At 47.6% G+C, this 14298-nt stretch overlaps 1 protein-coding gene across 1 annotated transcript; it reads left to right on the top strand.

Annotated features, from left to right (window-relative positions):
• The first annotated feature begins 8236 nt into the window (after positions 1 to 8236).
• LOC133915802 (acyl transferase 9-like) lies at positions 8237 to 10735 on the top strand. The gene is made up of 2 exons (XM_062359126.1): positions 8237 to 8799; positions 9788 to 10735. Exons 1-2 carry the CDS (start codon positions 8362 to 8364, stop codon positions 10628 to 10630), a joined length of 1281 nt encoding a protein of 426 aa, XP_062215110.1. The 5' UTR covers positions 8237 to 8361; the 3' UTR covers positions 10631 to 10735.
• The last annotated feature ends 3563 nt before the right edge of the window (positions 10736 to 14298 follow it).

Here is a 14298-nt window from a genome sequence, read left to right as displayed (position 1 = left end):
CCCCAAGTGCCCAACGAATGAAGTTGTGATTTTTTTTAAAAGTGCATTTTCCAAATATATATATCTATTTTAAAAAATTGTACAACTATACTCATATCACCTGTCAAAAAGGTAACATGAGATGTCGTGGCCCCAGATTGAGTGACTCAATGCCATCAACCTATCACCCATCTATATGGTGATAGGTAACATGTTGCTCTTCAAAAGGGCAACAACGGTCGTGGTGCCACGTTGGGCCCATAGAAAAGCTATTGCTCATTGTCCTCGTACAGTATTATGCTCACTTCATTCATTTCTCGTCAGCACAGAGAGAGAGGAGAGAGCATAGGAAGAGTAGAGTGGCAAAATCCTGATGGAATCCATCAGTCCTATATTTGATGCATAACCTATGTCTAAAACTAGATCAAATGGTTAACCTAACCGGTTTATAACTATTCTAAAAAATCTAAGTATTATGTTGTTGTAGATCTAGCACATATATTATTCTAAGTCGAAATAATACTATATTTTTTATGATAGTAGGCAGGTATGTCGGATAAGTGGTATTTTAAGATTTTTTTTATAGAGAATGAGAGGTTGTTTATAGTTTACAAGGGGTAGATCTATCAGGGTTTTACTCAATGGATAAGGGTATAGCTAGACCAATGAAAAATACTTTTGTGGTATTGCACAATTGGTTAATGTAGGGTTTCAGAATAGATCCCAAGCAACAAGAGTGATCATTAGCATTACAGTAGACTATGAAAGTGAAGGTGTTTATTGGGATGTATTCTAGATAACTGATACCTTGGTTTGGAGATGGTACCTAGAGTGGGTAACTGAGAGAGGTTGGACACCTATGTTACTTGTTCAATAGAGTTACACGGAGGGAGTTGGGGAGTTGCATGTTGGAGGTAATGTGGAGGAGGATGATAGAATGGTGGTACACAAGGTGAAAGAATTGGATGCCGAGCAGTCCTCGATTGATCCGATGGAACCAATGAATGAGGCAGACGAGGGGAAACTTATTTCTGGTTAAATTGAATAGATGGAGCTTGAGGATTGGGAGGACGAGGAAGCTCTTGGAGATGACATATCGGACAATGATAATGATGTTCCTGTCCTCACGGACTGGAACAATCCTGAATTTGCAAACCTTTTGGTGAATGAAGGTTATCATGTGCGATATGAGTATAGTCAGAACGAGGTATGCCAGGGGCTAGGTACCCTAGCATATAGGTTGTCAAGGATGATGTGGTTTCATGAGCAACATCTCTTCAGAGGCAATTCACTGTTGTGAAATTCAGCATGAAGGAATATGACATGAACTACGTGAATGAGGATTACCCGTGGTTGGTACATGCCTAGGGATAGCAATTGAGCCCGTGGGTTTGGTACCCACGAGTTTTGCGTTCGACGGGCATAGATTCAGGTACAAAATTGCACCCTTGGGTTTAATAGGTCGAGTACCAAAAGTAGATATGAACTAGACTTGGTTCTTAAATTCACCGTGGGTGTCATCAGGCCGCCCGAAATAGAGTAAGCCTCAGCCTAATAGAATTGACCTAGCCAAACCAAGTTCCACGTCTCCACCAGTCCTCCTCCATGGGTCTAGTGGTCCATGACTTCATCTAGCTCTAGTTTCATGTACTCTGCTCCACCCAACCACGCACACGTCAAGATCCAATCGATCCCCATATGTTGCAGCCGCCCATCGAGATGCATCTAGCCGTCGATGCCCCTATCTCTGCCTCAGTCGTCGAGCATGCTGTCGTCGCCCATCACAACACCCGTGCTCGAGGTGACTGATCCGACGCAGGCACTGGTGTAGAAGACTATGGCGTGGAGTGAGAAGCTGGCATCGGACTCGCCAAGACGCTGATCCACGTGCTGGCTGCTGCCCTCGTGAAGTCAAGCCAATATTTGTGCCACTGAATCAAAATGAATCAAGATAACATATGGTTGCAGGCATTGGGTGAGTTAATTTAGCTTTTGTAATCACCAATTTCCATATTTGCCCGTGGCTATATGAGGACCATTAGGTAAACTGGTAAACATCAAAGAATTTCTTAGTTACTGATTTATTCGCATTAGATAGGCATTACTCCTGGTTTTCAACCAGTAACTCATTTGATTCTTCTCGAGTCTGTCTGTTTTCCCATCACATTCCGATTTGATGGATTCAATACTACAAAACAGCCCTTCATTATCAGTTCCAAATTGACTTTTACTATCGGTTTTGGAACCGACAGTACGCAACGTGCAGTGATAGTCCGATTGCTATCATTGCCGACCGCAGTCCACCGGCAATATTGCCATTTTCCAAAAACAAAAAAAAAAAATCCGCTAGCTAGCCCCTACGCTCGCTTCGCCGCCATGCGTCTAGCGACCACCACTGCGCCACCACCACCGCCGGTTTCATCCACGAGTGCACAGCAAGATCTAACATTCACATCATCGAACTCAGTGCGCATCAAACATTCACATTCACATTCACATCAAACACGTATCCTAAAAGGGGATAAAAACACTTCACGCAGCGAATGACTGCAACAACAAATCAGAAAAATGCAGCCATGATAGCAACAACAAATCAATAAATCGCAACCATATTACATACTCAGAAATTGACCACTAAATGGGCACCTAATACTTAGATCCTGATGCTTCACCATACAGCCAATGCACATTGAAGTCTAAGCGCTGCAATACGGATAGAATACTAGTATCCTCTGTCGTTGAGGGCGTCATCAGTGCCCCTTGCGGCGCTGCTGCCGCCATAGGCGTCGATGGCCAACTTGAAGTTCATGGTGGCGCCCAAGAACTAGGGGACGTCGGGTGGGGCGAGGCCGCCCGAGGCCCGGAGCTCTCGGGCACAGTGGCCTCTACATTGAAGCTGAGATGGTGGCCTGGTGCAACAGCTGCTACGTGGAGAGAGAGGAGAGATTGAGAGAGACGAGAGATAAGGTTGAGAGGAGAGAGATTGAGCTAAGAGATAAGGTTGAGCTGAGAGATAAGCTACGAGCTTAGAGATAAGGGAGGGAGAGAGTACAGGGTGGTAGAGATAGATTTTTTTGCTAGCTGGATCGACGAGTGGATCTGAGATTTAATTAGATTGAAGTAAAAACTCGGGTCTGATACTACCATCACTACCGGTTTTAAATTTGAGCCGGCAGTGATGACCCTTATCGCTATCGGTTCACAAGCTATGATGGTTGATTTTTCCATGTGGCTTATGAACCGGCAGTAATGCCCCATTACTACCGGTGCATTAGTAACCGACAGTGATGGGTTGTCATATAAGATCGGTTTTGTAGTAGTGATTATTTCTCTTAAATTTACAATCGGTGTCTCGAATTTTATAGAGAGCTAAGAGAAATTTGTTGTGGAGATCGTCTTTATTGCATTTTTCAGATCCAAACCCGACGGACGCCCAAAACTCATCAGGCACCCGACGGGCATGGGTTCGGTGTTAATTTGCACCCATAATCTATTGTGGGTTCGGGTTTAGATCTAGGTTTTTGGTCAGGTATGGTTTTGCTCCACCCATACCTGAACCGACCCATTGCCATTCCTATGCATGCCTTAAGAAAAAGTGGGTTGAATATTAGGAGTTCTCGATAGTGGTGGACAACATTTGTTGAACTAGAAAAGCATCACAACAATCTATCGTCAAGTTTTGTTGCTAATGGCATGTACGCTTAGGAAGCCCAATATTTTTTTCATTTTGTCAATGGGTGATGTGGCAATGTGGTCTATACCAGCAGTTCCTCCTACCCCTCCGGATCGTGCTTGATCACATGCACATATAACTTTTTTGATTTATTGTTTTCAATCTTCATTAACGTTCCATACCACTTTTAATAACTTGTCTTGTAAGATGTTGCATAAGGATATTTTGATGACTACATGTGAGGCCCATGGATTAACACTTGGATAGAGCTCTAGGATGACGCGTTGGAGGACGTCGTTCAAGAGGACCGGCCCCACTCTGATCAGGCTTTCATAGATTATCTGTCCTAGTTTATGACTTGGACTTGGATCCGAGTCAACACCGTCCGAGGTGCCGACTCACGCATCGCACATGCAAGATGTGTAACCGGTGCACATGGACCAGACATGATCGTGGGCAATACGTTTCTTCAACACCAGTAGTTCTACCCTAAATTTAACTTCCAAAGCACTTGTGTTAACCTACATAAGATTTGTTCACAAAAGGACCTCATACAACAGATAGAGGTGGAGGCTGCTGCTAGTTTCCAATGGCTAGACCATGGGATAGAGGTCCTTTCCCATGAGATACGTGGGGCCTTCTACAAGATCTACAAGGAGGCGCACAAGATCATGAAGATGTTCACTTGTACCCCCAGTGCAGAAGTTGCTCCTCAACCCCCTACTGCTTGGTTGGCTCAGACACTTCCTATTCGATCTCCTCACCCCTCCTTAACGATGACGGCCACTGCTATGAGTCCTCACCCCTCAGTGACGTTCATGCTTGGGCTGCCCCATCCCCACGTTCGATGTATGTTTAGCACTACGATGGTAGTTCCTCTAGGACATCTTACACAGATGTCACTGAGCACTACGACGCTAGCTCCTCGAGGCCATCTTACACATATGTCGATGGGTCCTCATCTCGTGCCCCTACTAGAGAGTCAGGTACCTCTGTCAAGAATAGATTATGTACTTCATAAAGTTCACATTTGCAATTGGTGCTAACATGTTTTTCTCTGTAAACTACATGCAGTGCTTGATGAGTTTGAAGATAGAGTACCAAGAGCGTGTCATCAGGGAGGGTTCCACGCACCCTGTGGCCCGGTGCTCTCACGTGGCCCTGTGGTCCTCTCACTACATGGCCATAGGGTGCTGAGACCGTATGAGCATATGGGGATCGTCTCGAAGCAGGGACTCATTTAAGGTTTAGGGAGTATTGTAGTGACTATGTTACATGTATAAGATATTGTGCATGTCTTATTCTACTATGTTAGTATCCTATATCCGGTTCTTTTTTTCAGTTTCAATCCTTCGCCAACATCATGACAGAGGACTCCAAGCAACCATCCCATCCAAATAGAAAAATTGATGATGGAGGGAAATATATAGTAGACTCAATTTTCTATTTACTCAAGGGTACCTTAAAATTACTTCTAATTCTAGTTTGAATACTCCAACATAATCATTTCATTGCTTTTTATGTTACTTTATTTATTTACTAATTATACACTAATGTCAAAAATTGGTATGCTATATTTGACTAGAATGCCATGAATTCCTGGAGGAACCACATCCTCGAGTGCCACAATGGCATGAGCGTCTGATGTACTTGTGCGGTAACCAAACCCGGATATCGACGTCCTTTGATGTGAAGACCTTTGGTAGGAGGCTCTTCATGTGTTGTGGAATTGACCCCGATTTTAAGGTGTGTTCCTGTCACATCCCAAAATTCTTAAATATGTCATTAAGTATTCATGAGCGTCATTAGCATCATAATTGAAGCTTTGAGGAAGTAATTAATACAATTGAAGGTAAACATAAATTGTTAAGTTAATGAGAAGTGATGCTTTGTGAAGGAGCCAAATTAAGAAATCATTGATGCTATAAACTCATGACATGATGCATTGCATCTCCACTATTGTCATGCATTGTAGAGCATCCTTCATCGCATGTCATGATACTCATTTGTGATACATCGTTCCTTTATTTAGAAAATAACATTTTGGAGAGTCATGTACTTGAACATGAAGACGAACCAGTGCGTGAGTGAAGAACAGGAAGCACCAGACAAGCATCTATCATATTTCTCCTATATTTTGGTAAATTATTCGTCAATCTGTTAGATATTGCTATATGTCGTATATGTATGTTTAGCTAGTCGATATCGGCAATCGGGTAGAACCTATCTGGTTACATCTATCCTTATCTTGTTATTGTTGATCTCAATCTTGGTAACATGGGGATGATCATGTTAATATCTAACTTAAAATTTATCTAAAGTGCTTAGCAATGCATATGTTATCGATAGAAATCGAGCGACGGTTCGTCTATCGTTTGCAAGCTATAGGGTCCTCAATTATTGTTTCACAAGATTGAAAATTTGTTATGATGAGGTGAGATGAGATTTGAGCGGGTGATAGGGGTAGTTCAGGAAAGGAGTCCTGAATGCCATAGGCCCGTTTGAGTCGATTAAGCACCGATCATTAGTGTCATTGGCTTAAGCACTTTTTGTACTTTTCACATATCCAAATATGGTAAGGATGAGTCGAATACCTTTTGTCTTGAACATCTACCTGGTGTGAATGGGTGATCTTGTAGAGGCACCTATATTGCTCTGGAAGTGACCTCCGCACTGAGAGACGCATGTCTCAATTGGTTGGGGCTTAATTAGAAAAGGTTATCACGAGTGCTAAGAGGATGGTCTCATGTCGTGTGGGTAAAGAACTACTCTCCTGCAGGGTGTAAGAACTATTCGAATAGCCACGCTCTCAGTCATGAGTATGCTTAATGTCTATTGGACATCAATTGTAGAATTTCATTCAGTTCGTGGGATGGAAAATATGTGGGCTTTTAGGAGAAGCATCTGTTTATGCTTAGTTGAGTCGAGCAAGTTTACATTCTTGATGGTTTTAATTGTTGTCGATCAATATTAGTTGTTCATATCATTATATTGATTAAAATGCTTTTCGCTGAACTTAACCTTATGCCTATTCCTTGATATTTGATTAAATGTATTGTCCTTAGAGTTGAGAATAGTATATACCCATATTATGTAAGTCTTGCAAGTATATTTGTACTCAGGGTGCTACCTTAAGTTGTTCTAGGTAAAGATGAACTAGTGTATGGATATTTCTATCATGCCGATGTCGGTGATGGGTAGGAGTAGAAGATGTCTAATCGAGCTAATCTCGGTGGGACCTTTTGGGCAATGGCGCCACTGATCTTTTGTTTGTTAATACTTTCTAGCGCGTATGAAAACTCTAATAGTAAGTAAAAACTGGTAGTATTGCCAAGGTATGTAATATTAAATCTTTGCACTTCATTCATATCTTGTGATAAAACTATGTTGTAAACGGTATCTGTTGTGATCTTGAGTTTTGTTGAGCATATATCGGGACTACCAAAATTGCTCTCGTTTGAATCAAATAGTGGTTGCGATGGATGTTTTTAGATGAGTATTAGCACTTGACACATCAAATGACGGGTGTGTGCTAGCTCTTGTCTTTATAGACAGCCAACACTGTCGATTAAGCTGTGTGATTTGGACGGTTCTTACAATTCCTCTTTTCCACTCTTTCACACCTGCCAATTCTATAATGTGAACTACACTCCTAACACCACGTTTATCAACCTCAACCTTGTTTAGAAGTCGAAACTAAACAGGAGTACGATATTAGGATGGTGGAAGCATGCCAGAGGCAAGAAACATGTCGAGAGTGGCAACAGTTATGTCAGCGACGAGAATAGGAATGCATCAAGATAAGGGAAAGACAAAGCAAGAATGTTCTCCAGTAGGATGATTCTCGATGCAAGTGGTTCTTTTTTCTGGGTGAAAAGGAACTTGCCATTTTGAATTCAGGAATTCTTCTTTAACTTAAATGACTCAATAAAAGCTTTTTTTATTCAAACAGAAGTTTGAGGATCTTCAAAGGCCAGAGGAGGAACACGCTCTGGAAAGATATTTTAAGGAAGCAGGAGACCGAACTTAAGAGATATGAGGAACTACTTTGAGAAGCGTAAAGCTCTCCTATACCATTAGAAAGAATAGTGTGATGCAGCATGTGAGAGAATTGAGAAATATCTTCACTCTACGCAGTAGAATCTATGTTTTATCCTCAGTATTATAATATTTAAAACCATATAGCGCGAACTTTATACTAATCGTAGATGTTTACCTTTGCAAATAAAATTGTCAGCTTCTACTCTTTTCGTCCGATTAATCCACTTTTTAAAATATCTCAAATGTAATGAATTGGAGGATATGATTACTCAATATTCGATTGAAATAGATTCAAAATAACTATAATTTTTTTGAATTTTCTATTTCATAATCATTTCTAATTTTATTTATAAATTAAATAAATATAACTACATGTCGCCCTATGAACAGACGACATGTACCAGGCATACTTGTGCTATTTTTCAAAATAAACACATATGTTTGCAAAATCTAGTGTAAAAAAATATAAAAACAAAAAGGTTGTTGCCACTTGTCAGCTACCTACCTCCACATCAAGGCAAGGCTCAACCTCCGCTCGAACGGGAAAAAAAAGAGTAAGTGACGAGGACACCACCCTCGCACCAAACCATTCTAGTCGCTTCCTCCCGCGACACACGCACCCTCCTCCGGCGATCCACCACCACCTCACCTCGTCCACCGCCTCGCCAATGGCCGGCGCCGCGCCCACCGTCACCAGGTCACTGCCGTCTCTGGTCCCTCCGGCGGAGCTGACCCCGGGCGGCTCCCTCCCGCTCTCCTCCATCGACAAGACCGCCGCCGTCCGCGTCTCCGTCGATTTCATCCAGGTCTTTCCCGCGCCCGGGAAGGAGGACCTGCAGAGCGCCTCGGCAGTCGCCGCCATGCGCGAGGGCCTCGCGAAGTCGCTCGTGCCGTACTACCCCGTCGCGGGCCGCATCGCGGAGCCCGTCCTGGGGGAGCCCGAGATCGAGTGCACGGGCGAAGGGGTGTGGTTCGTGGAGGCCGAGGCCAGCTGCACGCTCGAGGAGGCGCGCTTCCTGGAGCGCCCGCTGTGCATCCCCAAGGAGGAGCTGCTCCCGCGCCCGCCGCCCGGGGTGCGCGTCGAGGACACCGTGCTCCTCGCGCAGGTCAGATTCTATCTCCTGCCTCTGTAGCTTCTTTCGATCATTTAAGCTAGATTTTGGGCGCGATTTCGTCTTGGATCTGAGTGGGGTTTAGTGCTAGAGTGTGTGGATCTGTGGGGAGAGGATGGTAACGACTAACGTTGACCAGGAAATCTGGCAGCGGCAATGGCTTACAGCCGTACAGGTGAGAAGCACAATGTGGCAGGCAGGACGGCCTTAAAATGAACTGCTTACCTTGAGGGACTGATTGGCTCGAGGCCATGAATTTTTTGAGCTGATCTAGTGATCTAAGCTAGTAGTTGTCGACCGAGATAATCTCAGAAAACATTGGAATGCCTCTGTTCAATGCAGGTAGCCTGGTAGGGAATGCTTTAGTCTATTTCACCAGAATTAGGCAGGACGATTATTCCAAGGATGAAGGATCAGTCTGGCCAAGTAGTGATTGGTATTCTACTATTCTTGCTGCCTACCTTGTTGACTTATAGCGCATCGGGCCTTATTTCTAGCTTTCATCGCAGATTCTTGGTACCAATCCGCTTTACAAACTGACAAATAGTAGTCCTTTTTAACATTAGAGCAAGAACTGACTTTGGGTATCTAAATTGGATGAAGATCCGAGTATCTAGGATTATATAATATTCAGTTGGCATGGAAGCATACCCCGCTGGAGGGGCACTATGTGTTGTTCTGTGGAGCTTACGGTGCATACTTTTAGACAGGTTGAATTTCTTTGAACTATTGTTGTAAATCGAGTGTGAATTGCCCATGTTGGAGATGAGACTGGTACAAGTCAATGCCATATTTTTGTACATATGCATTATTATTATTTTTTACCAGGCCATGCATTCTTAGTTTCAGCCCTAAACCTTCTTGACAGTCTCATAATCTAAGTTACGAATTTGTTGCACAACCTCTGTTATGACTACTAGTTACTGAATTTAAATGCTAGTGACGTGAAGGATTCACTGTTCTTCTTTTTCTCTATGTTCAGATTACAATGTTCACATGCGGTGGATTTGCTGTGGGCATTTGCTTCAGTCACTTGGTATTTGATGGGCAGGGCGCAGCCCAATTTCTGAAAGCAGTTGGTGAAATGGCGAGGGGGATCCCTGAGCCATCGAACAAGCCAATCTGGGCTCGGGACGCCATCCCCAACCCACCTAAGCCACCCCTCGGCCCGCCACCATCATTCACCGCGTTCAACTTTGAGAAGTCAGTGGTTGAGATCTCTCTGGACAGCATCAAGCGCGTCAAGGACCAGGTTGCAAGTGAGACCAACCAGAAGTGCTCCACCTTTGATGTGGTCACCGCCATAATCTTCAAATGCCGTGCCTTGGCAATTGACTTTGCCCCAGATGCGGAGGTTCGCCTGGGCTTCGCAGCCAGCACACGCCACCTGCTGAGCAATGTGCTGCCTTCCGTGGAAGGCTACTATGGGAACTGCGTGTACCCTGGGGGTCTCACCAAGACCAGCCAGGAGGTGAAGGATGCATCAGTTGTAGAGATTGTGACAGCAATCAGGGACGCCAAGGAAGCGCTATCGACAAGGTTCCTTGACTGGATGAGTGGCGGTGCCAAGGAGAACCACTACAACGTGTCGCTGGACTATGGCACGCTCGTCGTCACCGACTGGAGCCATGTCGGGTTCAATGAGGTGGACTACGGGTTCGGCGAGCCGAGCTACGTGTTCACCCTGAACGACGATGTGAACATCGTGCCCTCTGTCGTCTACCTGAAGCCGCCCAAGCCGAAGCAGGGCATCCGGCTGGTGCTGCAGTGCGTGGAGCAGCAGCACTCTGCCGTGTTCGACGAGGAGTTGCTGAAGCTTGCATAGAGAATGCGTCTGTTCCATAGTGTTCTCCATAGTAGGGAATTCGTTGTATTTTGTTGTGATGAATTGCTGCTTCCGGAATTTGCTTGCAATAAGACAGGTTTTGCCGTGTGTTTATACTTTCTACTATTATCACCACGTTACAGTATACATGTATTGACATTGATGAAAGAATAATAGTGTTCCATTTCAGAACAAACGATCCAAAGCCTGTTGTTGTTGCCTTGTTGGCCTGCTGCTGCTGGGTTCTTGTGTCCGTTTGATCAGGAGCAGGAAGACACTTGTCGCCTGCACATTAACCAATCTCTGAACTGAGCAAACATCTGTGACAAAACCAGTATCAAGTTCAGTTGGACCTGCCTCAGATCCAAACATGAGCAGAGTGTGCATGTTTCTCAGCAGTGTGTCACATTTTTAGGGTAAAGTTCCGCTGGAGAGAATCAGAAAATGATTTCCTTCCAACCAACTGGTCGTGTGAGCTCCACTAGCTAAGTGTTCATACGTTATAAAAAAAACACAAATATTAGACACGATAATATTAAGCACAAAATCAAGATAAGAAGATATGTATGTGATTGTCGGTGATATGGGAACCGGAGGTTTCTAAGTCCTGAGGCCAGGACAGCGCAGTGTCACATGACACCCTCTCTCGGGGACCATCTCCCCGAGGGTCCGAGAAAAGCCAGGTCCGGGAGGGAGTACTCGGGGCCAAGAACAGTTGGTCACTGAGTACCAAAAGTTTCCCGAGGACCCGAGAAGAGCCAAGTCCGGGAGGGACTGCTCGGGGCCAAGAACAGTTGGTCCCCGAGTACCCAGAGTTCCCTGAGGACCTGAGAAGAGCCAAGTCCAGGAGGGGCTGCTCGGGGCCAAGAACAGTTGGTCCCCGAGTACCCAGAGTTCCCCGAGGATCCAAGAAGAGCCAAGTTCGGGAGGGGCTGCTCGGGGCCAAGAACAATTGGTCCCCGAGTACCCAGAGTTCCCTGAGGACCCGAGAAGGGCCAGGTTCGAGAGGGGCTGCTCGGGGCCAAGAATAGTTGGTCCCCGAGTACCCAGAGTTCCCCGTAGAAAGGAGAGGCTCAAGAAACCAGAGACTTGAAGTTCAAGCCAACAAGCCAACAAGAAAAACAAGACAACAAGAAGCTCAAGACTTCACACAGCCGGTAGAACAGTAGCACCTTGTAACGCATAGAGCTAGAGATCCAGATAAAGACATTCCAAGAGTATTAATAACACATTAGACACATAGGAGTAGGGTATTACGCCTCCGTGCGGCCTAAACCTATCTAAATCCTTGGTGCATTTACTCCCACTAGCCGACGATCATTCGTCCTGCCTAAGTCCCATATACACGCATTAACCCCACATACGAGGTAGATCCAGGACCAGCCCCCTGGCCGAATCTCAAAGGGGGTCCCTCAAGATCCCCGCTTGCGGTGTTCTTCCACTGACAGCTGGCGCGCAAGGTAGGGGGTTGCATCCTTGAATCTACCTTGCTTTTTGCAGAAAAAATGGTGGGCGGACATCGTCTTCAGTGCACTGACTCGAATTCGAGAGAGGAAATGGAAAACGTGGCCCAGGGGGCTCCAGCTCTTGCTGGCCGTCAGCAGTGTCTGCAGTCGGTCGATACAGTGCCTCCCTACATCGGGGACAATAGCGCTGGGCCCAGTAGGGCCGCAACCGCCGCGGGCGGGCCGCCAAACCCGCAGCAAGCAGCAATCGTCCTTGCCGCAAGGTCGGCATCCGGACAACGCCGCGCGCCGTTACGGCGTAAACTCAACTTTGGTGACGCCAGCCCTGGGAGTGCCTTGCTTGCGGCGCAAGCACTCCGTAGGCACCTGTGTGTCCAGGCAGCGGGAGTAACACCAGAGGGCCGTTGGCTATGGGAAGTGGTCGACTTGGTGGGCACGGCTCATCGGTAGGTGCTTGCCTAGAGTTCCCGTGCCACCTCCTTCCACGGTGCAACAAAAGCCGAAGCATCTTCAGGTGGTGGCAGAACTACCCGGGGGGGGGGGGGGCTCCAAACGAAGTGCCGCCCCCTCCCCCCGGTCACGACGGGAGCTCAAGACCTCCGCTTGCACCTCAATAAGCAGAGGGTCGTCAAGGATGCGCGCATCACCCTCGAGCGCCGCCGGGAGTCCCGGCGCGAGGCCGAGGCGGAGGACCAATCTTCCTCTATGCCGGCCCGCGACCGCCGGGGTTCCCTGGCGCGCTGGCGTTCACCCCCCAAGGGCATAGCTGGCACCGAGGGATACGGCATGGGCTGCCGAGCGTTCACCGGCGAGCTCCGCCGGGTCAACTGGCCCACCAAGTTCTAGCCCGAACTACCGGAGAAGTACGATGGGTCCATCGACCCCGTTGAGTTCCTCCAGATCTACACCACCGCCGTCCAAGCGGTGGGCGGGAACGAAAAGGTGATGGCCAACAACTTTCACGTGGCCCTAAGGGGCTCTGCCCGCTCTTGGCTTATGAACTTACCCCCATACTCTATTTGCTCCTGGGATGATCTGTGCCACCAGTTTGTGGCAAACTTTCAAGGCACTTTCGCGCGCCCCGGCCTGGAATGCGACCTCCATGCTATCAAGCAGCGGGAGGGAGAGACGCTGAGGCGGTTCATACAGCATTTCAGCCAGGTCCGCAATACCATCCTACGCCATCATCGTCGCCTTCCGGCAGGGCGTCCGCGACGAGCGGATGCTCGAGAAGCTAGGCACGCACGAGGTTGAGACCACCGCGGAGCTTTTCGTGCTGGCCGACAAGTGCGCCAAGGTGGAGGAAGCTCGGACGTGACATGTTTCGCGCCCCGAGCAACCTGTAGCCAACAAAGCAGGTCCTTCCCGCTCTGATAAGTGGGAAAAGAAAAGGAGGAAGAAGCGCGACGCTGCTCCTGTCCTACCGGCGGAAGGCGCCGCACGCAGGCCAGCACGCTGAGCGGCTCTCAAGAAAAAGCCCGCTCCCGCGAGGCCCCAGGCGGAGAAATGGTGGAAAATTCACCAAACCGACTGGCATGACCACACCGAGTGCTAGTCGGTGAAGGTTCTCACGGAGCGGCGCCGGAAGGAGCTCGAGGAGCGCCGCATGGGTGGCGACGACAAAGCTGCCCCCGAAAACGAAGAGCTCGGGTTTCAAGAGCCCGAGCACACTGTCACCTTCATCGATGGGGGCACGTACACGCCCTGCTCTCGCCGCTGCGTCAAAATGATGCGGCGTGAGGTGTGCTCGGCAACCCCGAGCACGGGGGCCATAAGGCCCCTCAAGTGGTCGGAGACCCCGATCACCTTCAGTCAGGTGGACCAAGACTTGAAGAAGTATCTCACCTCACCGCCCGTACTGGTGGCCCCCGGCGAGGGCAAACCTTTATTGCTCTACGTCTCGGCCACTTCTCACGTTGTGAGCATGGTGCTGGTGGTGGAGCGTGATGAGTGCTCGGGGCAAGGTGCTGGGTCCGAGCTCCCGGTCGCCCCCGAGCAGCGTCCAGGACTCGGGACCACTCCCAACCAGGGAGTCGAGCCCGGGACCTCAGCAGGCCCCGAACACTGTGTTGAGCTCGGGGGCTGTGACAAGGCCTCGGGCGAGGTCGCAGTCGGGGCCCGCCGAATACAGCGACCGGTGTATTTCGTCAGTGAAGTCCTCCGAGATGCCAAAACAAGATACTCCCAAGCACAGAAGATGCT

Source organism: Phragmites australis, chromosome 1 (assembly GCF_958298935.1).
Source record: "Phragmites australis chromosome 1, lpPhrAust1.1, whole genome shotgun sequence".
Lineage (NCBI taxonomy): Eukaryota > Viridiplantae > Streptophyta > Magnoliopsida > Poales > Poaceae > Phragmites > Phragmites australis.
This window is presented reverse-complemented; position numbering and strand designations above follow the sequence as displayed.

Bases quoted from the DNA above. Each gene is read 5' to 3' on its own strand.
- LOC133915802 (XM_062359126.1), top strand. From the start codon at position 8,362: ATGGCCGGCGCCGCGCCCACCGTCACCAGGTCACTGCCGTCTCTGGTC. The intron at 8,800-9,787 runs GTCAGATTCTAT...CTCTATGTTCAG, and splicing joins ACACCGTGCTCCTCGCGCAG to ATTACAATGTTCACATGCGG.